The sequence below is a fragment of the Emys orbicularis genome, chromosome 2 (assembly GCF_028017835.1).
Source record: "Emys orbicularis isolate rEmyOrb1 chromosome 2, rEmyOrb1.hap1, whole genome shotgun sequence".
NCBI lineage: Eukaryota > Metazoa > Chordata > Testudines > Emydidae > Emys > Emys orbicularis.
This window is the reverse complement of record NC_088684.1, coordinates 74,484,163-74,506,216: the sequence shown is the minus strand read 5'-3', so window position 1 is coordinate 74,506,216 and position 22,054 is coordinate 74,484,163. Positions and strand designations below refer to the sequence as shown.

The 22,054-nt window shown below is 41.4% G+C and overlaps 1 protein-coding gene across 1 annotated transcript in view; it reads right to left on the bottom strand.

The window, feature by feature from the left end:
* The window catches only part of PRKDC (protein kinase, DNA-activated, catalytic subunit), a 147,699-nt gene that overhangs the window by 88,915 nt on the left and 36,730 nt on the right, over window positions 1–22,054 (bottom strand). Inside the window, exons 24-34 of the mRNA XM_065397886.1 lie at window positions 19,174–19,337; window positions 18,178–18,330; window positions 16,566–16,673; window positions 14,441–14,667; window positions 13,787–13,881; window positions 5,823–5,922; window positions 4,813–4,946; window positions 4,037–4,291; window positions 2,713–2,939; window positions 1,552–1,760; window positions 1,235–1,367 (exon numbers count right to left, since the gene is read on the bottom strand). Coding sequence (XP_065253958.1) covers window positions 1,235–1,367; window positions 1,552–1,760; window positions 2,713–2,939; window positions 4,037–4,291; window positions 4,813–4,946; window positions 5,823–5,922; window positions 13,787–13,881; window positions 14,441–14,667; window positions 16,566–16,673; window positions 18,178–18,330; window positions 19,174–19,337 — 1,805 coding nt within the window. The remainder of the gene's footprint in view (window positions 1–1,234; window positions 1,368–1,551; window positions 1,761–2,712; window positions 2,940–4,036; window positions 4,292–4,812; window positions 4,947–5,822; window positions 5,923–13,786; window positions 13,882–14,440; window positions 14,668–16,565; window positions 16,674–18,177; window positions 18,331–19,173; window positions 19,338–22,054) is intronic.

The following is a 22,054-nucleotide window of genomic DNA, read 5'->3' as shown; positions in this document are numbered from 1 at the left end:
GGGTTCTGGGGCAGGATCTCTGTTTTTTCAAGCTTGTTGACCTGACACACAGACGGTCATGCAGACTATTCATGCTCCTGTGAACCACACTTGAATAAACATTTGGTTTCAGAATAAGCTGATGCCCATTTGGGGGATCATTACTCACTAAGCCAAAATTTGGACTCAAGTCTTTAAGGGTTTCTGAACCTCTTCCTGGTTAAGATGACGAACAGCTGATGAGCAATACTAGTATGGACATTCAGAAAATCGTATGAGAATATAGATGCCCTGAAGGGGGCACCATATAATCCATGGGCACCACTGACACCAGTCAACATGCTGTCCTACTATTGCAGGTTTTTATCTGAACACATAGGGTGAAATCCTGGCCTTGGAGAAGTTAATGGCAAAAATTCCATAAAATTTAACATTTACATTGTTACATTATAAATGTGGCATCCTTCACCAAATAGAGTCTCTGTCAATCCTGAATGGCTGCTACTTATCTTGCTTCTCTCTTTCTTTACCTACAGTGATGTAGAGACTGGCTACGACATGAATTCCAGAACCTTGGTAACAGGGAGCCCAACAAATACGTCGAAGGCTCCATAAAGGTCTAAGTTTGATCTGTACAACTTCTCTCTATCCTACTTTCCTGTGACTCAAAAGGCTAAACAAGGCCCCTTGTGCTGCATCTGTTCAGCCAATGGAACATTCCTTAGTGACTTCAGCATGTAAGGAAAGAGGCTCCCCTTCTATTCCAGAAACTGAATAAGATATTTTCTTGAAATAACCTCCATTTTGAACCTTAAGGTATACACATGTGGCCAGATTTTTAGCTACACTATCAAATTTACCACCCAATTGTACAGAGCCATAGATAAAGGGATTTTTCACCATTCTCTTCTATTGTTTTCGTGCCCCAGTGTTTGGTATTTATTGAGTGCAATGTAAAGCATTTATTTAGGGGAGGTATAGTCTGAGCACCAGCAACTCCAGAGTTCAGATCCCAGTTTCAACACCAACTCCCTAGTGTTACCTTGGACAAGTTACTTAATTTCTCTGCCAGAGTATTCTCATCTATAAAAGGATATTATTTATTGATCTACTTCACTGGGAAATTGAGAATTAGCTATGGCCTATTCTGCCATTGGTTACTGCACAAGCAACTCCCCATGACTTCATGGCCTTTCACATTAGAAAAGCTCTTATATGAAAAATCTTAACTGTTATTCTCTGAATCAATGTTTACCTGTGATTGAAGTGTGGAATGAAGCAGGCCAGCCTTGTGGAGCTGCCTGCATGCAGACAAGATGGAGCTTAGTCTAACGTGATCAAAACGAGCATCTGGATTATACAGCTCAACAGAGCAAAGCTCCTCGATGCTGACAAGGGAAAGGAAAAATAAACAAAAACATTGATTGCCTGTGGGTGTATCAATATATCATGAAAAAAAGACATCATCCTACAACTGTGCAATGGAAGCTTCATTCACTTTGCATCTCTCACTATGTACTGCATTTGTTCTGATTTTAAATTAGACATTTATGGCTATCAGAGAGCTCTTACCTTTGTGATGTTATTCTTTCCTTTATGCTTAGCTCCAAGGATTCTTTATAGGGAGATTTCATAAAAGCTTTTATGAGCCTCACAGAAACATCTGGGAGATTTTTCATGACTTGTACATCAGCTGTATTAAAGCCTATGTTTGCTGGATCACACACTATTCTCCCAAGAAGTTCTATCAGATTTGCATTAAGCAATTCCTTCTCAAGTAACTAGAAAGAACAAAAGATTAAAATGAAGGTGGAGACATTTTATTCTTAATCCTATTTGTTGACCTATTCAGCTTTCCATGATTTTTCCTGAGCCTGAAATAAGCAAAATATGGCTATTCAATTGTTAATCTTAATCTCTCTCTCTCTAAAATGGCTCATTTTCAATATATTGTAATTACTCTGATTTATAGAAATTAAATGGCCATTTTTAAAGATGCAGGTGCACATCATATGTGTTCATTTTAGTGTTCAAATAACGTGCCAATACTACAGACTTCTACACACATGAAGACTGCTAGTTATGCATCTAAACAAATTATGCAACTGCCAGTTATGCACCTGTAGTCCCAGAAATTGACTTAGTGCCCTTTTTTAAACTCATAAGAAACTGTAGATATTAAAACTTCAATTTATATTACGTTAAATACACAGAGAGAGAGACAGAGACAGACTTGCATGTTCATTCTTCAAAAAGGAATTTAACAGGAAAAACGCAGAGCACAGTTATTTCTATAGCCATTGTCTCTCTCACGCTATCTGTACTATGATGAGTTAGAAAAATTCCTAAATTCAAGAACATAAGACATCCTATGTGGAATACCATCATCATGGGTGTCATGCTGATGGTGATTCAAGCAACCTGACTGGCAAATATACATGGTATTAATTTCTCTTAATTAGAACTGCATCACTCATTGCAAAATAATCCATGAAGTGAGGGTTTCCTTCAGCTTACTGAAGCAGTAATGTCCAAAGAGCAGGACACTTCCTGGGGCTCAATAACCAGCTAGGATTAATGGCCCAAGGTATTGCAAAGGATGATCCACTCCTCCTAGCTAGTCATGAGTCCCCCACTCTCCCTCAAATCAACAATGCTTAAACAACAACTTTAAATAACAATTGCAACAACTGCAGACGTCACCTTCTACAGACCAATAGCTTCAACACCTACCTTCCAGAAATCCTGTTGGCAGGTCTCCAGGATCATGCTGACAAATGCCATGATTCGGACTATGATTGTGCATTTGCTGTAATTATACTCTTCTCTTTCTTGTGGGCTGAACATATTGCCTTTTGACCCAGTGTCAAAGCATCGCTCTGCTGCAGATATATCATGCAAGACAATAGTTTTAAGGAAGAACTCCACAGCTCTCAGGAATGAAGACCTCATCTTTGTACCTAGAAGGAATTACACCAAATTTAAATATATATGGTGACCCCACAAATCTAAAAATACATTTTATGCTCAGCATAAAGAGAAAGACTGACATAATGCAATGACATAATGAAAATATGGAGGGAAAAAGTCAAAAACTTTCCCCCACCAGTGAAAGAATGAGCTTTTTTCTTCAAACCATATTTCAATTACATTGTTAGTATTAAGTTTTGGACATGAGGGATAGCTTTTCAGAGAATTATGCATTCTTAATGGATGTGTGCATTAGGTATCTGCAAACAAGTCAGGCATATGTAATTATATGGATGTAAATCTAAGTCCACATCTTTGAAAATCTGGCCCTCTAATAACTGCATTTAGTAAAAATCTTATTGTACAGCTTTAATGAAGCTAGGTATCTTGCCCTGACACCCATTTGTAAAATACTGGTCTGTGTGTATCTAATTCCATCATTGCATTTTACTACTATGGAAACATGCTGTTTAGAAATGTCTGAATAATTTAAAAACTTTTATTGGATGCAGACCCAATGGCCTAACGGCTACACAAGATGTTGGTATTCATGTTATCAGAATACAAGTACTGAGCTCCCTAGGTTGGGTGGGACTGAAGCATGAGAAAAACAACAAACTCAAATGACTGGGCTAGCAGTGGAGAGGGAAGGAAGCACCTCACATTGCTAATTGGTAAACTTTAAGTACAGTAAGTGAAGGAGAGTGGTGATGGGCTTTAGAAGGAATCATGCCCAGACCTTCTCACTGGAGGTAGGGTTGCTGCACTGCAGGGCCTTTTAAGGTGGGACACAGTTAAACAAAGTGAGGGGAAAAGAAATCCATGAGGGAAAGAAATTTAAATTAGTGTTTTTATAATGAAACATTTTGCAATGAAACATTTCGATAACACAAAGTAAATAAGGTATTATACTAGCCCACTGTTACAAAAAAATCCACGAGGCAAGGCAATTGTTGCTGAAACTGATTGTGAACCTGTAAATCAAATCTATTCTTGAAACAAGTGTTATAAGCCGAAGCTAGGAACCCCTCAGAGTGAGTTTATGTAACGGATAATACTGAACCAGCTGCAGCCAGGATTTACCTACCTAGTATTTCGTTTGGTTTGATCATTCCCTGCTCGATGAATGTATTGTAGCAGTCCAGAGCTGCTAAAAACATATCCATCCACTGCACAACAGCTCGCAAACTAAAGGGTTCCTGCATGTCACACAGTGTTGGCTGAGAAAGGATTCCAGAGAGATTGTCACCATCATTACCTCCTCCTTCAAATTTGTTGATGAGGAAAGAGATTCCTTGTTTTTTTAGAAGATCACCTAGCCACAAAGATGGGGACTGGTTTCCTGATAAAGAAGCATACAGAAATCAATGTTCTTTAGGTAAATACACAGCTGCATTCAGCAAGGTATTATGGACACGGATCAACACTCAAAAACCTATTCCATTAGTTGCTCTTATTTTCTGGAAGAGGAGACAGCCAATATAGAAGTCAGAGATTCCCTTGGCCACACTGCATATGTCAACTGCAAGGAAGACGGTGGCTTAGGCACCACTCCTCTGGCTCTGCATCAGCTGAGGATCGCCTCACAGCTGGCTACAATAGTTGTCCAGTATCTAAAGGTGGTCTCTCCACGTCAGAGTTGAGGCACACTGGCTGGAGGAAGCTTGCAAGGTAAAAAATGCACAGTTTTTATATTGAATGAAATACTTGCAGCTACTCAGTACTTATTTAATACTAAAAGGGGCCTATTTCCAAACACATTTCATTCAATAAATGAAAACTGACAGTGCACAGAAAATGAGAGCAGAAATGAACAGTTATGTGAAGCAGGAGACTAGAGGTATATGTGATGACCCACAGTACCTGGTAATAAAGGAACAAACTCATAGAAGAGCTCCATGGATTTATGCCGACATTCTGTCTGGGGTCGCCCACATTGTACCAACAGCCACATGACAAGGTCCAACAGACACACTGACTTAGCATTTGGAAATCCTCTGTACAAAAATAATGAATACAAATCAACAAACCTTACTGATATTTGCCCAAAGGCTTTTCTTTGTTTCAAGGAAAAGCCACAACAGCCATCATGTTAATGAAGCCATACTGCTCTATTTGCAAATCTAAATATCCAATGAAGAATTTTGGATGTTCTTTCCATTATCTCATTAAAAGAATTATGGGCAGGGATGAGGGATTGGATGGGTTAAATCATTCACACTACAAATACAAGGTCTTATACAGGTGTAGTCTGGACTTATTTCCCTGATCTGAGCTCCAATTTGATTAGTGGTGGAGATTGAAAAATAAAATAAAATGTCAAGACTCAACCATCTCTTTCCTTCCCCCTTCAACTCCAGACAAACAAAGCTGAGATTAAACCTCAAATATCTTCTCCTCCCTCCTCCTCCTCTGGAAGAAGGAAATCCAAGACTATTTAATAGTCCTGAGGATCCAGTCTCATTTTTTCCTGCTCTTTCCCATCAGATGCATAATATTTTTGCATAAAAAGGGTTCGATGCAGCTCCCTCTAGAGGCTACCCAACACTGCCCCTAAGATGGTCAGAGTTTACAGTGGGGAAACCTGTGCCAGTCTCTTCCCCATCTCCCGATGGAGGTGAGTGAGCTGTTTCAGGAATCAAAGATAGCCCTTGAGTCTCAAACTCCGATCCACCATGTAGCATCATGTGCTATTATTCTAGTCAGTTCAAGGGGCATTTCAGGAGAACGTTTTCAGCACATGTGGGGATGCAGTTACACATTAATGGGAGTCATATGTCTAAGTCCACACCCATCACCCTACATTTTTACAAAAGCCATATGTTACAAACTCAGATGATGTATTTGGAAAGGCAAAATCTCAAACAACTGACCGTGGTATCCGCCGTTTTTCTGCCTTATTTAGGGAAGATGCTTTGTGCTTAATTATGCGCTTTAGATGATCAATGGCATCACAACATTGTTGGACTGTACCTGTTATCGAAGAGAAGGGAAGTGCTCATCAATGAATAAATGCCAATAGTTTGGCCCAGTTAACAAAGAATGGAAAATTCCTGACCCAATAATTTCCTTTCTGCTAGCTGAGTCTCTCAAAATTATATTATGTCTGGGATGCTCCCCTCCACTCTGCAGTTTCTGGAGATGGTTTAAAGTTACAGCACTTCTCACGCTGGACATGCCCCCTTCTCCCACTTGCTGCCAGATACGTCATTTCTAAGCTGCATAAAATTAATGGCAAGCAATTAGTAACAATAACCTCAATGCCAACTCAATAACTATTTATAACAGGCAAACAGCCTATGTGCTAATGATCTAAATGAAAAGCTTACCCTCAATAGTGAAGCCATCCAGGGTGGGTAGAACTGTGGGAGACGCTGCTGGCAGAAACAAAATTACTATATAAGAAATTTTCCATTCTGCAGCCCAGCTTCTCCCACAATTCTGTTACGTCTGGGGAGCAGTGAGCAGAAGTAGGGAGGAAAAAGAAAAACAGAATGAGATAGGAAGGGAATCCCCCTTATTGAAAATTGAGAAACAGGCATTATTATTGGGCCACCACCTGCTGCACTTTCATGCAGAAGGCAGCTTCTGCAGACAAAAGAAAGTCCACTTTATATAGTGTCTGATAAGGTGTTAGCCAAAGACCAGATAGCCGCTCTCCATATCTCTGAGGTGGAAACCCTTGCCCATTTGGACTACGAGGCTGCCCTGGATCTCGTGCAGCATGCCTGGATTCCTTCTGAACAGAGATGCCAGATGCCTTGTAGGCCTCAACAATGCACAATCTGATCCATCTGGCAATATATAGCTTAGAAACTCAGTCCTTGGCCACTTCGGATGGATTCTGTACACTTGATGTAAACCTTCAGTGCTCTTCTGATTTCTGAGGTGTGCCAGAAATCAGGCCCTCGACAGAATGAGTGATTAATAATCTACTCTGAAGCATGGAAAAGAGTTCACTTTGGCAAGAAATAATTCCAAAGTTCTCATTACTACTTTGTCATCATGGAACATGCAGTAAAGTTCTTGCATAGACAGAGCTAGCACTCTGACACTCAACAAGCAGACATAATGGAGACCAGAAAACAGGTTTTGATTGAGCGGTAGACTGCCGATATTGAAGTCAGAGGTTCAAATGGTTCAAAAGCTAAGGGAAGACTGGCCTGACAACTGGCCTGATCAGTTTGACTGCTCTGAGAAGCCTGGATACGTATGGGGTTCTCTGCCAAGGAGCCCAAAGACCCTGAGTATAGAACACAACAGATGGATGATACCTGGTGTGCTATGGTACTGGGTAGAAGACACTTTACCCACACCCTTTTGGAGGAAGTCCAAAATAGCCAGAATCCCTGGATCTCTTGGGTCTAACACTGTGCTCCAGGCATCAAATGCTGAACTTGGTCCAGATACAGGAGTAAGCCTTTAACACAGAGACTCTCCTAGATAATAGCAATGTCTTGATCACTTTGGAGGACAGATCGAGTGTTGTTAATGGTCCTCTTTCAATTGTTAGTTGTAGCCGATCTGGGTCTGGATGGAGAAAATGATCTTAGAAAAAGATGTCTTGTCACAGCGGTAGCTGTAACGGTGGTTCCAGTCTCACCTCTATCAGATTGGAAAACGGGCCCCTTTGGCCATTCGGGAATAAGCATTATTACCTTTGCTGGCTCCAGCTTTATTGTTCAGATCACTTTCCCTAAGAGTTGGAAGGATGGGAAGGCATATAGCAAACCTTGTGGCCATCTGTGTGACAAGGTACCTAGTCCCATGGAGTTGGAGTCTGTTTCACTGGTGAAGTATTTTGATTGCTTTGTATTCCTGAGGTTTGCAAACAAGTTGGCTGAAGGGAGACCAAATATCTGAGAAATCAAGTTGAAGACTTCAGGCACCAATCCAAGTTGTTGACTTTGCGTTTACTGAGCCGGACTGCCTTCTAGTTCATCTCTCCTTTCACATGGATCACTTTTAGGAAGGGAGAAAGCATTCTGCTCATCTCGTTACTTCCATCACTTGTGTGTGTAGCACTGGGCTCCTCGTGCCTCCTAGGTTGTTTATATATGTGATCATGGTAGTGTTGTCTGACTGAACCAGAAAGTGATTCCTCCCTAGGGGCTCTGGAACCTTTGTAGGGCTAGTTTGACCAGTCTGAGCTCCAGGAGACTGATGCGGTGGTCACTTTCTCCTGGGCTCCAGATTCCTTGTGTGGTTTTGGGTCCCAAATGTGTTTCCCAACCCTTCGGATTGGTATTGGTTGCAAGAATCAGAGGGTCTGGAAGGTACAATGGGGAGGGCCCTTGCAGACACTCCCTGAGGCTGTCCACTATGTTAGGAAACTGAGCACCTGATCCGTCATGCACCCAAGGGAGTGGTCTCATACTTTCAGGAGGAAGACCTGGAGAATTCAGATGTATCACCTTGCCCTGGGAGTGATTCCTGTGCATGAGGTCAAGATGACTGGTAGCTGAAGACACTGAGCTATAGCTGGCCTTTTGCACTCTCATAGTAGTCTCTGGAAACTGAATATAGGTGAAAAACCTCCTTAGGCAATGAATGTACCTTATTACACTGTGTTTTAGACCTTTAGGTGCACGTTTTCATATTTATTTTCTTAACCCATTCTAACTTTATTCCTTTTACCTGGCATCACTTAACCTATATCCTATTGTTAATAAATTTATCTTAATTTTACTATAAACCAATTCAATGCTGTGCTTAAAGGGAAGGGTGTACTCACCTCAGTTAAGTTAATAAGCTGTGATGTGCTTTTGAGTCTTTAGAGCCGGGGTGGCCAACCTGTGGCTCCGGAGCCACATGCGGCTCTTCAGAAGTTAATATGCGGCTCCTTGTATAGGCACCGACTCCAGGGCTGGAGCTACAGGTGCCAACTTTCCAATGTGCCGGGGGGGGAGGGGTGCTCACTGCTCAACCCCTGGCTCTGCCCCCACTCCACCCCTTCCCGCGCCCTCCCCTGAGCCTGCTATGCCCTCTCTCCTCCCCCTCCGAGCCTCCTGCGTGCCATGATACAGCTGATCGGGAGGTGCAGGGAAGCACTGATCGGCGGGGCTGCCAGTGGGCAGGAGGTGCTGGGGGGAGCTGATGGGGGACTGGTAACGTATTACTGTGGCTCTTTGGCAATGTACATTGGTAAATTCTGGCTCCTTCTCAGGCTCAGGTTGGCCACCTCTGCTTTAGAAGAACAGACCCTAACATTTCTCTGAAGTGTCTAGGAGAGGGCTGGGCATTACAGGGCACATGGTTTTGGGGAAATTTGGGACTGGGAGTATGTTGGGGTCACCTTGCTGTAACAAAGGCTAGTGGAAACCACAGTGAGGCTGCAGACAGTCTGCTGGGGTCAGAGCTGTCTAGTACACAGACATTCAGGTTGTGACCTGCATGCCGGTAGGCTGGTTGTGAGTATCCAAGGCTGGGAGCTACAGCAGGAAAGCAGTATGAGGCAATCCAGAATTAGAGGGCAACCACTCACTGGTCTGGACTGCCCCCGACCCCCATCACACCCTCCTCTGATATTTCTGAGAGGAGCAGGAACAAAAGGAGCGTCTCTGCCTGAAAGCAGGTTTGCATCCCTTCTGAGAGCACTCAGTGGAGGGAGAAAGGATTACTTAGATTTTGCAGCATTTTCTGCTATCTTATCTAACTTTTCTCCAAAGAAGAGAGATCTTGTGATAATTGGAATAGTCACCTTCAGCTAAGCCTGGGAAAGCTGCCTTACACTGGATCCTTTTGGATTTAGACCAGTGCTTACGGTTGTGCTGCCTAAAACGGGGCAGAGGAGCTCAGCTTGGAGACACTGCAGCAGAGGCTTCAGGTGGCTGTGACCACCATGCTGCTCAGACCCTGAACCAAAAAGGAGGAGAGGAGGCTCGGAAGAAGAGAAAACTGCTCATCACTCCCCAAAATGGCTGAATAACTAATAAATTGGAAGGACAGGAGTAAAATGAACCACCGCTTGACTGTTGCTGCAGAGGCAGAAGATCTGGCGGCAAGCAAGAGAAAGGGGTGTGGCCAGCATGAGCAGTGCTGTGAGTTCAAACCACCTACAGAAACTGCAGCATGAAGGAGAGCAGCCCAGACATAACAGAATTGTGGGAGACTCTAAGCTGCAGAAATGTGTATTTCTATCATGGGATTTCCATGAGGATTACATGCATGATCATGCCTACTAATAATCAGGCTTTGCATTTCTATGATAATTTGCTCAAGGTCACAGAGTAAGCCTGTGAAACAGCTGGGAGTCATAGTAGAGGTCACCCATCCTATGACAGGATTAAGTATACCTAGGCCATTCCTGACAGCTTTTTATCTAATCTGTTTTTAAAAACCTCAAAGAATGGAGATTCCACAACCTCCCGAGGTAACCTGCTCCAGTGCTCAATTATCCTTAAAGTTTGAAAGTCTCCCCTAATATCCAATGTAAATCTCCCTTGCTGCAAACTAAGCTGATAACTTCTTGTCCTACTTATAACAAATGTGTACATATGTGAAGACTTATGCCCCCCACCCTTCTCTTCTCTAGACTAAACATTATTCTCGGGGGGAATTCTGCGCCTAAAAATTCTGTGCACAATATTTTAAAATTCTGCAAAATTCTTTATATTTTGTCAAAACATAATATAATCACATCAGTTTCAATATTTCTGGTGATTTATTTCAAAATACCTGTCAGCAAATGTGTATGTAACAATACAGACAACAAAAAAGATTACCCCAGAAGTAGAAAGTTAAAGAAACCCCTATGACAGCCCAGTTGCTGTTTCTGTACCCCCTGCCCTTCCAGAGCCCAGCCACCTGCACACATTCCTCCCTGAGCTGCAGGGCCAGACACCCAGAAACCCTCTCCCTCCAGACCTCAGCTGTGCCTCCCTCCCCGCCCCAGCCCAGACACCTGTACTCCCAGCGTCCAGCCACAGGGCCCCCCCCAAGCCTAGACGTTCGCACCCCCTACCCTCCCAAAGCCCAGGGATGCAAAGGGAGAAACAGCCTAATACTGGGTCCTGGGCTTGTATGGAATTTCCTGCATGCCACCTGCTTCCTTCAGGGCGTGCTGGGCACTGCAGCTGCTGGGAACCCTCTAGCTCGGTCTCCTTCCCCTCGCAGTGTCTTCTATTTGCGAGCTGGGGAGCTGGGCTCTGCTGGGTCCAGCAGCCCCTGGTGGCAGTCAGCAGGTCTGCCGCACTAATTCTACAGAGAAAAGGAAATTCTGCACAGAATATTAATTCTGTGCAAATTCTGCATTGCACAGTGGTGTAGAATTCCCCCAGGAGTGTAAATACACCCAATTCTTTCAACCTTTTCCCACAGGTCATGTTTTCTAAGGTCTTATTTATGTTGTTCCCCTCTAGACTCCAATTCATTAACTTCTTTCTCAAAATTGGACACAGCATTCCAGTTGAGGCCTCACCAATGCCAAATATAGTGGAACAATTACCTCCTATGTCTTACATACAACACTCCTGTTAATATATTCCACAACGACATTTACCTTTTTCACCACAGCACCACTCTGTTGGCTCATATTCCATTTGTGATGCACTATAATTAACGCTGCGAGTTTGTCACGGCGGTCATGGATTCCATGACTTTGTGACCTCCGTGACTTCTGCAGCGGCCGGTGCGCCTGGCTCAGGGGCAGCACCAGCCGCTGCTGGGGCAGTCTCGGGACCCCAGACCCCCCACCCATCCCCCAACAGCAAAGTTTGGGTGTGGGAGGGGGCAGGGGCACAGGATGGGGTGAGGTGGGCTCTGGGCAGCGCTTACCTGAGGGGCAACCCGGAAGTAGCGACATTCCCCTCGCTCAGCTGCTAGGTGGAGGCGTAGCCAGGCAGCTCTGCGGCAGTGCTCTTGGCAGATGCAGCGCGCTGGCTTTGCAGCTCCCATTGGTTGGGAATCGTGACTAATGGGTGCTGCAGGGGCGGTGCCTGCAGACAGAGGCAGCACACAGACTTGCCTGGCCACGCCTCCACCTAGCAGCTGAACGAGGGGGATGTCGCCGCTTCCGGGAAGCCCCCCAGGTAAGCAATGCCCAGAGCCCGCCTCACCGTCCCATACCCCAACCCCCTCACACACCAAAAAAACTCTGCTGCTGCAGGGGGGAGGCGCAGTGCTAGGTAGGGAGCCTGCCAGCCCCGCCAAACCACACACCCCCCAGCACCAGCGGGGGTCCCGAGCCGCCACCCGTGCCCACCCAGCACCAGTGGGAGTCCTGCGCCACATGCTGCCACCCACAGCCTCCCAGCACCAGCAGGAGGCCTGGGCTGTGCGCTGCCACCCGCCCTCCCACAAGCAGCTGGGCCGCCCTCCCCAGCACCCTTGGGGCCCCTGGACAGTCCCCCCCCAAGTTTTATTCACTGGTATTTTTAGTAAAAGTCATGGACAGGTCACAGGCCGTGAATTTTTGTTTACTGCCCGTTACCTGTTCATGACTTTTACTAAAAATACCTGTGTCTAAAACGGAGCCTTAACTATAACCGCCAGATCATTTCTGCAGTACTGCCACATAGCTTGTTATTCCCCATTTTATATTTGTATATTTTATATTTCCTCCCTAAGTTTAGTACTTTGTACTTGTTTTTATTAAATTTCATTTTACTGATTTCAGACCAATTCTCCAATTTGTCAAGGATTTGACCAATCCTGTCCTCCAAAGTGCTTGCAACCCTTCCCAGCTTGGTTTCATCCATTAATTTTATAAACACACTCTATACTCCATCATCCAAGTCGCTAATGAGAGTGTTGAATAGTACCAGACCTAAGACATAACCCTGCAGGATTCCACTTGATAGGTCCTCCCAGTATGACAGCAAACCATTGATAACTACTCTTAGTATGTTCTCTCAACCAGTTGTGCAACCACCTTACAGTTATTTCATCTAGGCCACATTTCCTTAGTTTACTTATGAGAATGTCATATAGGACAGTGTCAAAAGCCTTACTGAAGTCCAGATATATTACATCTACTATAAAATCCCCAGTTACTACATAACCTGATTCCCAGGCCTCTGCCACAAAATCGTCTTTCCTACCTCCTGTATACATCATTTAGAGATAATTTCTTTGGCATATATGACCCAACTCACACAACAAAGGAGCTCATTCTTTTCCATATGAACATTCCCGTGGCCACTCCCACTAAAATATCACACCCAAAAAAATTTTCTTTGAAAGAAATAAAGAAAGATTTGTAAACAAGGTTTTGGTTTTACATTTTAACCATTATTAGTTGACAAAGGGCTACTGGAAAAAAGGCAAGTAAATATAATAATATAGGTTATTATTTAATATTGGGGAAGAGGTCATGAACTATTCACACAATTTCCATTCCCAGAACCAAATGGGGGAGCATAAAAGGGCTTGTTGCTGCTAAGTAGGTGGAGCCCTCTCCATCAATGCAGAAAAATATGTTTTTTGAGCTCCATATTTGTTACAAAATAGCCTTTAAACTCTAAAAACCATTGGGCTCCATTTTTACTTTGTGTAACTGTGGGACTAGGAGATATAGGTCAGAAGCATCACTCAGCTTTTTGAAGTTTTGCTGTAAAACATCTGTAAAACTCAGATTTATTTTACATACAGATATAAAAATCCCACACATTTAAGAAATTTGCACAGAAATGTCAGTAAGTCAGAAACCCAATTTAATGAGGAGCACTGAGAACGGAAAATAATTGATCCTCTGGTAAGAAGGGAACTGCACTGTAGTTTACCTACAACTTCGAAGTCATGGTTTGGCTTACTTAAGATTGTTTCATTAGCCATCTAAAAGGATGAGAGACAGGATGGTTTATTCGTTCCATTTCACAATAAATCAGTTTCAACTCACCTAGTGACTTCTCATCTGTATGGGTCAAGGCCAGACTTTCCAAATACACAACCAATACTTCAAACACAAATTGCTCTACTAGAGAATTTTCTTCCCTATAAAATGATGAACAGAGCAAATATGCTAAGAAACATGAATAGGAGTAGCAATAGACATGTGAATATGAAACTCAAATATGAAATTTAGAAATAAGTTAAACAAGATAGTGCCACATTTCAAATCAACAAAGAAATAGCCTATGCTTCTTAACTCAAACTGCAAAAATATTTTAGACCATTATCAGCAAACGAGAAAAATTACCTAGCCATCATTAAAAGTGGTACTTTAAAAAAAAAAAAAAAAACCACACAACTATTAACAACTTATTCTTATCTGGCTTTGGGATGGAAATTCACCACCTCAGCCTCACTGCTCTCCATGCCCCATAGAACCCAAATATTTAGGCTCTCTGTGAGTGAAGTGAATTTCACGCACAATATATAGTCTTAAGAGGTCCATTGATACAGCTTCTTTACATATTAATGGTCAGCATCAAGCAACATCAGTGTAAGTGGATAAAAACCTGGGTTCTCGTCTCAAAATGTCTCTCTCCTCTAGTATATTAACATTGTTTATTTTACTCTAGCTTAGCTACTGTTCAAGTTTTCGGCTCACCTAAATTCTCTATAGATGTTGTTAAAAGCAAGCGCTGCTCCCAGCCTCTTCAAAGCATTAGGGTGAAGCGCAAGGCTGTACAGTCGCTTGAAGAGCGACTTGGTGTTCACTGGACTTTTCTCCTGTTGTTGCGGCGTTGTCTGCTTAATGGACCATTTCATAAATTCTCTAACACACTGACCACAGAAGTCTCTCAAAGAGCTGTCAACAGGATCCACTATCCCATCCTGAAATTAAGGGCAGACTGTTTCATTACAAGAAGTATAAGCTTCAAGGCTAGCATTGCTGTGGTTTTCTACTTCATACAAAAGTAGGTTTCTCCCTCCCCGTTACAGGCCTACTTTCACTCTAGTGCCCAGATGAAAGGAGTCAACACCTGCAATATGTGAGAGACAGAATAATGTAAATGTATAAAGCGAAGAACTGGACAGAATAAATGTCTGGGGAAAAAACTCCAACAATCTTTCAAGGTAGAGGGAAAAATCTATGCCACTTGTTAGACTCGGTCTTATATTAAGAGCAGCAAAGAGTCCTGTAGCACCTTATAGAGGACTTTTTGCTGCTTTTACAGATCCAGACTAACACGGCTACCCCTTTGATACTCTTATATTAAGGTTTATGTATTTATTAAGAAGTGCTCAGATACTATGGTAACAGGCATCTGATAAGAACCTAGAAAAATTAGATTAAACAGTCAGAACAAGGTTCTAAACTTGGTGCTGTCAGAGGCTTGCTGTATGACTTTGGGCAAGTTAACTTCCAAGCCTCAGTCTTCCCATCTTTAAAAAGGGGACAATATTTATCAGAGCCATCTCGTAGGGGAGATGAGATCTATTCAATTAATGTTTGTGAAGGGATTTGAGAACCTCAGATATAAGTGCTAAATATCATGTATTATTCCAACGGACATAAATATAAGAATAAGCATAAAGAAAAAATAATTCACAGTATAAATGGCTCAAAAAATAAATAAATAAAAGGTTTGTGCACGGGGGGGACGGGGAGGAGAAAATTGGTGCATGTGAGTAAGCTTTTAGATTAAAAGTAAAATTCCTTACTGAAGTCATCCAGACACAATACCCTTTGCCCAGTCTAAAAACTGACTTCCTGCATTAAGGCAGTACTTCACAGATCATTTACAAAGGGAAAGGAGGTTGGTCCCCTTTTTTATCTTTACAATATATAAAGGCATCTGGAATTTTGTTTGTTTGGGGCGAAAATAACTAAGATTTTTTTTCTGCTTGTAGTTTCTATTTGAAATTCAGAGTCTTGTCTACCCATTTCCCCCCTGGAAGTTTATGAACAACTGGAGAACTAGTACAATGACATCACAGTATTAATGAAGTGTATCTTACGAGCCGAATGGAAAAAGAATATTTAACCCGACTATTTCTGGGTGGTATTTTTGTTTAATACCTATTTCAGCTGAATACCCAACAAATGGGAGAAAAAGTTCTTTTGGTTAACAATTCCATTCACCTGACCACTGTGATAACTTTTAATTGATCAGTATGGTGCAAAAAGTAATTAAACTTTTGCCTGAATAACAGCTGCAGAAAACTTTCACACAGTCTCTACAAAATGGTATTTTAGTACTTTCTTGTACACACTGATCACAAAAAGGATAGCTAGGATCTTTCCAAGATTCACAATATGCTTGCTAATTTTCAAGATACTTGACTTATTTAGAAATTGTCAAGTGCAAAAAAAGATGAAGGATTCACAGGAGTATAAAGCCCAACATAAAAGTAAGTACACCTCTACCCCAATATAACGCTGTCCTCTGGAGCCAAAAAAATCTTACCGCGTTATAGGTGAAACCGCGTTATATCAAACTTGCTTTGATCTGCCGGAGCGTGCAGCTCTGCCCCCCCGGAGCACTGCTTTACTGTTATATCCAAATTCTTGTTATATCAGATTGCGTTATATTGGGATAGAGGTGTAATAATGAATAAAGATGGCCTACGGAAGAAAGTAATAAATTGGATTTCTTTTTACATGTAAAATGTGTATATTTGTTGTTAGAGTTCCTTTAGCAGATCATACTTTACTTTTTAAAAGACATCACACAAGAATAATAAATAAAACAATAACAATAATAATAAAAGAGAAACCAACTTCCTACCAGAATAGCTTCCAGCAATGCTACTGTGTCCTGACTTTCAAATTTTTTGTTGTTGGTGAACCAGTGAATCAATTCCATGACTAGAAGCTCATACAACTGCCTTGTTACCTGAAGAGATGAAAACCACCACCCACTAGGTTAAAATATATATTTATATTCTAGTTTGTTTTCATTTGACAATGAAAAAAACAACATTTTAAAAAAAAGAGGAGTCTGTAAAGTGAATGAGTGAAAAGCCAATAACTTCATAATTATAGGTCCACATATCCAACAGCAAGGATAAAAGCAGCATTTGACTTGGAATCATCTAGACTCTGTTTTCCCTTTTCAGGTCCTCAAAGCTAAGAGCTCATCAAGCTCACTCTCACTCACATAGTGACATCACACACCACAACCTTCTGGTTAACACTGGTGCATACAACCAGCCTTTGAAAGGAAGGCAGGTAGTTAGAGCAGTTTATCTGGTTTTTAAACCATACTCAGTTTTGGGGTTTTTTAGCATCTTTTTACCCTTACTATTTAACATGTTGTTGGATTTTAACACTCTTACTTGAATGTCAAATATTACCAAATATTGACATCTTGACAGAAAAGAGCATTTAAGGAACTTAAATGTGCCAAATTCAACCTTGATGTAATTAATGTAGATCAATGTCTGCAGAGAGGGTTTTACTTCAATTGGTATAGTCATTTCCTACATATTTTTCAAAATGCAAAGTCTATTTGATCTCAAAATAGAGAAAACGTCACACAGACTGAGGACGCCACATGGGCCCCATGCACACTAACTTCAGACTTGCATAGCTGTAATTGGGCACATCACCACTGACTTCAATGCAGCTGTACTCACATTTACACCAGCAATTAGTTAGACTTAATGTCTAATCTTTTTATTTTGGTGCACTGGAAGAGAAACTCAGCTGGTGGGTCTGAAGACATAATTCCTTTATAGGATGAAACATTTCAGAATCTGAAAAACCTTATATGTTCAGTTATTTTAATCTCTGTGTGACTCAGCTTCCCCATCTGTAAAAATGAGGATGATAATACCTTCCTACAAAGGATGTGAGGGTTAATATGCTTTGAGATCTTTGGCTGGAAGATGTTATAGAAGCATACAGAATTATGTATATCACCACCGCCAGATACCAAATATCACAAATTGTGCCTCATATTTTTTCTTTGGAGCATGGCAGCTGTACATTAACTCTGTATTTGGAATGATTAATTCACCTCTCCCAAAATTAACTTATTTTGCTATAGAAATCAAGAACTCATACTTTGGAAAAAACTCTTGAATCAGAGAAGACTGTTCCTTTAATTATACTCCTGTGAATTAATCTGTATTGCAGTCCATCACTGGACTTTTCTAGGAGGCTTCTGTCTTCCACTTTGGAAGCTTGGGGAACAAGGATCTCAGTAAACAAAAGTATCTATTAAATAAATAAATAAATAAATAAATAAAGCAGCATGTGCCATAATATTTTATATCATGTAATAAATGTATTCCAAAGTTTAGATGCTTTTAACTAAGCTAAAAAGGAATTTTCTAAGATATAACAGTACAAAGTGTGAGCTTCAGTAGGAGGCACAAACAAATAAATGTATTTACCTGGTCTACATCGCAGGCAAGCCGAAGCAGTACAGGAAACATTCGTTTATACAGCTGATACATGGGTGGGGAACCTGGAGGTCCATCTGGCATTTGAGATGCTTTCCCCAACATGTACATAACTATGCTATGCAAGAGCTCACATGCTGCAACCTGCAATAAAGGTTTGATCAGCCTTTTTTGTTATGTACCAGTTACTTCCACAAGCAAGGAATGGGGGCAGGGGAAATTATTGTCACTAATAAATGCTAATGAACTGGTTTTGATCCATACTGCATCCTCATACTAGCAACAAATATTGCACTAAGAAGTACTTCAATACTGTACTCACAAAGTAATTCAGATACTAATCCAGTTTTTAATAGCAAGTTATTGCCTCCCATTTCATTGTGCACAATTGGGGTTTTTTGGATGTTTTTGTAAAAGATACGTTCTAAGAATTATTTTGGGGAAGTTCTACGGCCTGTGTGTTATACAGGAGGCCAGGCTAAAATTATCACAACGGTCCCTTCTGGCCTTGGAATTTATGACCTGGAGAAAACACATTACTGAAAACCACTTATAGCCATGCATTGCTGGATTCCTACTGGCCTCGTCTTTCTTTGAAAAACATGATCCCAACCCAGCAAAGAACTTAAGCATGTCCTTAATTCCTTTCCTGCATCGGGGCCAAGAAAGAGGGAAAATACAAGCTTGCATACTATGCCAGGGAAGGAGGCCAGATAACACAAAAGAAAGCCATCTTAAACCCTCATTTTCACTACAAGTTTAACCATGGAAGCACATGGCTGTACAGTACAGTTCAAAGGATCTATGTTCTATAACTTCTTAGATTGTAGCGTGGAGAGCAACACGATTATAGAGCTGCATCAAGGATCCATGTTACAGTCTAGGATTTAGTCAAACACAGAAGTGTCTTCACAAAGGAAGTAGATCTTTTACAAGCATTAGCTGACAATTATTTAATAATGAAAACAAACACAAAAATGGCAATACTTTAGTCTGCCTGTCGCTAGCAGATAGAGCTAATTCAGTCACACGAGGCAAGAACAAATCCAGGTAGATGACTGGCTTCATGTCTGCAAAGGGTACAGCAAAGCTCAGGTGCTTCTCAGTGTCCCAGGACACAAATTTCTTCATCATCTCTTCTGCAGAAGCAGCTAGTATAATAGGAAGAAAGCAAAACAAAAATAATCTTTATGCTATGCAATTAACCAGATAATAAAATCAAACACAAGTCATAAAGAACTGAGATTTTCAGGCACTTTGATAGAGTTGTTTGACTAACCCCTCCAACTTCAAACAAGGGGTGCATCACAATACCTAGCTAATCAAGGTACTTGTCAGAATAGTGGTGGTCTCACTTTCAAAGAAAAACAGCTCCACTGTCACTTGGAGAAAGAGTAATTGCTGTCAACTTTTCACAAGACAGCATTACTATCCAACTCCAACAGAGGTAATTTCAGAGTAGTTTATAAATTTGGAACATATTGGAGCATGCTTGTTTCAGAACACTTCTCTCAAAAGTCCAATATGGATTTTTTTGGTCTGCTACTGTTACAAGCAACACTTAGAGGTGGGATTCTACAAATGGATCCAGACAGGCAGACCCTTGGAAATGCACAGAAACTCACTAAATTTCAAACAGACTCAGTGCGAGTATAGAGTCTAAACATGTGGATCCAGTTACAAGATATGACCCTAAAATGTCTACAACTAAAAGAGAAAATGATAGTTAATCTGGGGAGTGGAAGGGGTAAATGGGAGGCGGCAAAAACTGAGTCTGACTTCACTTTGTACAGTCAGTTTCACAGTTTTCAATTAATAGTCATCAAAAGGACCAATCCCATGTATAAAGTGAAGTATATGTGTAAGGCTTTGCATGATTGGGAGCTAAGTGACCTTTTTGGGTATGTCTCTAGGTTTTAGTCAAGAGGAAAGGATGGAAGAGGATAATGTAAGGGCCAGATCAGACAAGAAACATTCACATAAAAAAAGAATCGGACACATCAGAAAAGGGCAGACAAATAAACAGTGACAAGTTTTTAAAGTGCTTGTACGCAAATGCTAGAAGTCTAAATGATAAGATGGGTGAACTAGAGTGCCTCATGATGAAGGAGGATATTGATATAATAGGCATCACAGAAACCTGGTGGACTGAGGACAATCAATGGGACACAATCATTCCGGGGTACAATATATATTGGAAGGACAGAACAGGTCGGGGGGGGGGAAGAGAGTTGCACTATATGTGAAAGAAAATGTAGAATCAAATGAAGTAAAAATCTTAAGTGAATCCACATGTTCCATAGAATCTCTATGGATAGACATTTCATGCTCTAATAAGAATATAACATTAGGGATCTATTATTGACCACCTGACCAGGACAGTGATAGTGACAATGAAATGCTAAGGGAAATTAGAGAGGCTACCAAAATTAAGAACTCAATAATAGTGGGGGATTTCAATTATCCCCATATTGACTGGGAACATGTCACCTCAGGGCGAAATGCAGAGACAAAATTTCTTGATACTTTAAATGACTGCTTCTTGGAGGAGCTGGTATGGGAACCCATAAGGGGAGAGGCAACTCTCGATTTAGTCCTGAGTGGAGCGCAGGAGCTGGTCCAAGAGGTAACTATAACAGGACCGCTTGGAAATAGTGACCATAATATAACAACATTTAACATCCCTGTGGTGGGAAGAACATCTCAACAGCCCAACGCTGTGGCATTTAATTTCAAAAAGGGGAACTATGCAAAAATGAGGGGGTTAGTTAAACAGAAATTAAAAGGTACAGTGACTAAAGTGCATGGACGCTTTTCAAAGACACCATAATAGAGGCCCAACTTAAATGTATACCCCAAATTAAAAAACACAGTAAAAGAACTAAAAAAGAGCCACCGTGGCTTAACAACCATGTAAAAGAAGCAGTGAGAGATAAAAAGGCATCTTTTAAAAAGTGGAAGTCAAATCCTAGTGAGGTAAATAGAAAGGAGCATAAACACTGCCAAATTAAGTGTAAAAATGTAATAAGAAAAGCCAAAGAGGAGTTTGAAGAACGGCTAGCCAAAAACTCAAAAGGTAATAACAAAATGTTTTTTAAGTACATCAGAAGCAGGAGGCCTCCTAAACAACCAGTGGGGCCTCTGGATGATCGAGATACAAAAGGAGCGCTTAAAGATGATAAAGTCATTGCGGAGAAACTAAATGGATTCTTTGCTTCAGTCTTCACGGCTGAGGATGTTAGGGAGAGTCCCAAACCTGAGCCGGCTTTTGTAGGTGACAAATCTCAGGAACTGTCACAGATTGAAGTGTCATTAGAGGAGGTTTTGGAATTAATTGATAAACTTAATAGTAACAAGTCACCGAGACCAGATGGCATTCACCCAAGAGTTCTGAAAGAACTCAAATGTGAAGTTGCAGAACTATTAACTATGGTTTGTAACCTGTCCTTTAAATCGGCTTCTGTACCCAATGACTGGAAGATAGCTAATGTAACGCCAATATTTAAAAAGGGCTCTAGAGGTGATCCTGGCAATTACAGACCAGTAAGTCTAACGTCAGTACCGGGCAAATTAGTTGAAACAATAGTAAAGAATAAAATTGTCAGACACATAGAAGAACAAATTGTTGGGCAAAAGTCAACATGGTTTCTGTAAAGGGAAATCGTGTCTTACTAATCTATTAGAGTTCTTTGAAGGGGTCAACAAACATGTGGACAAGGGGGAATCCAGCGGACATAGTGTACTTAGATTTCCAGAAAGCCTTTGACAAGGTCCCTCACCAAGTTGTCATGGGATAAAAGGGAAGGTCCTTTCATAGATTGAGAACTGGTTAAAAGACAGGGAACAAAGGGTAGGAATAAATGGTAAA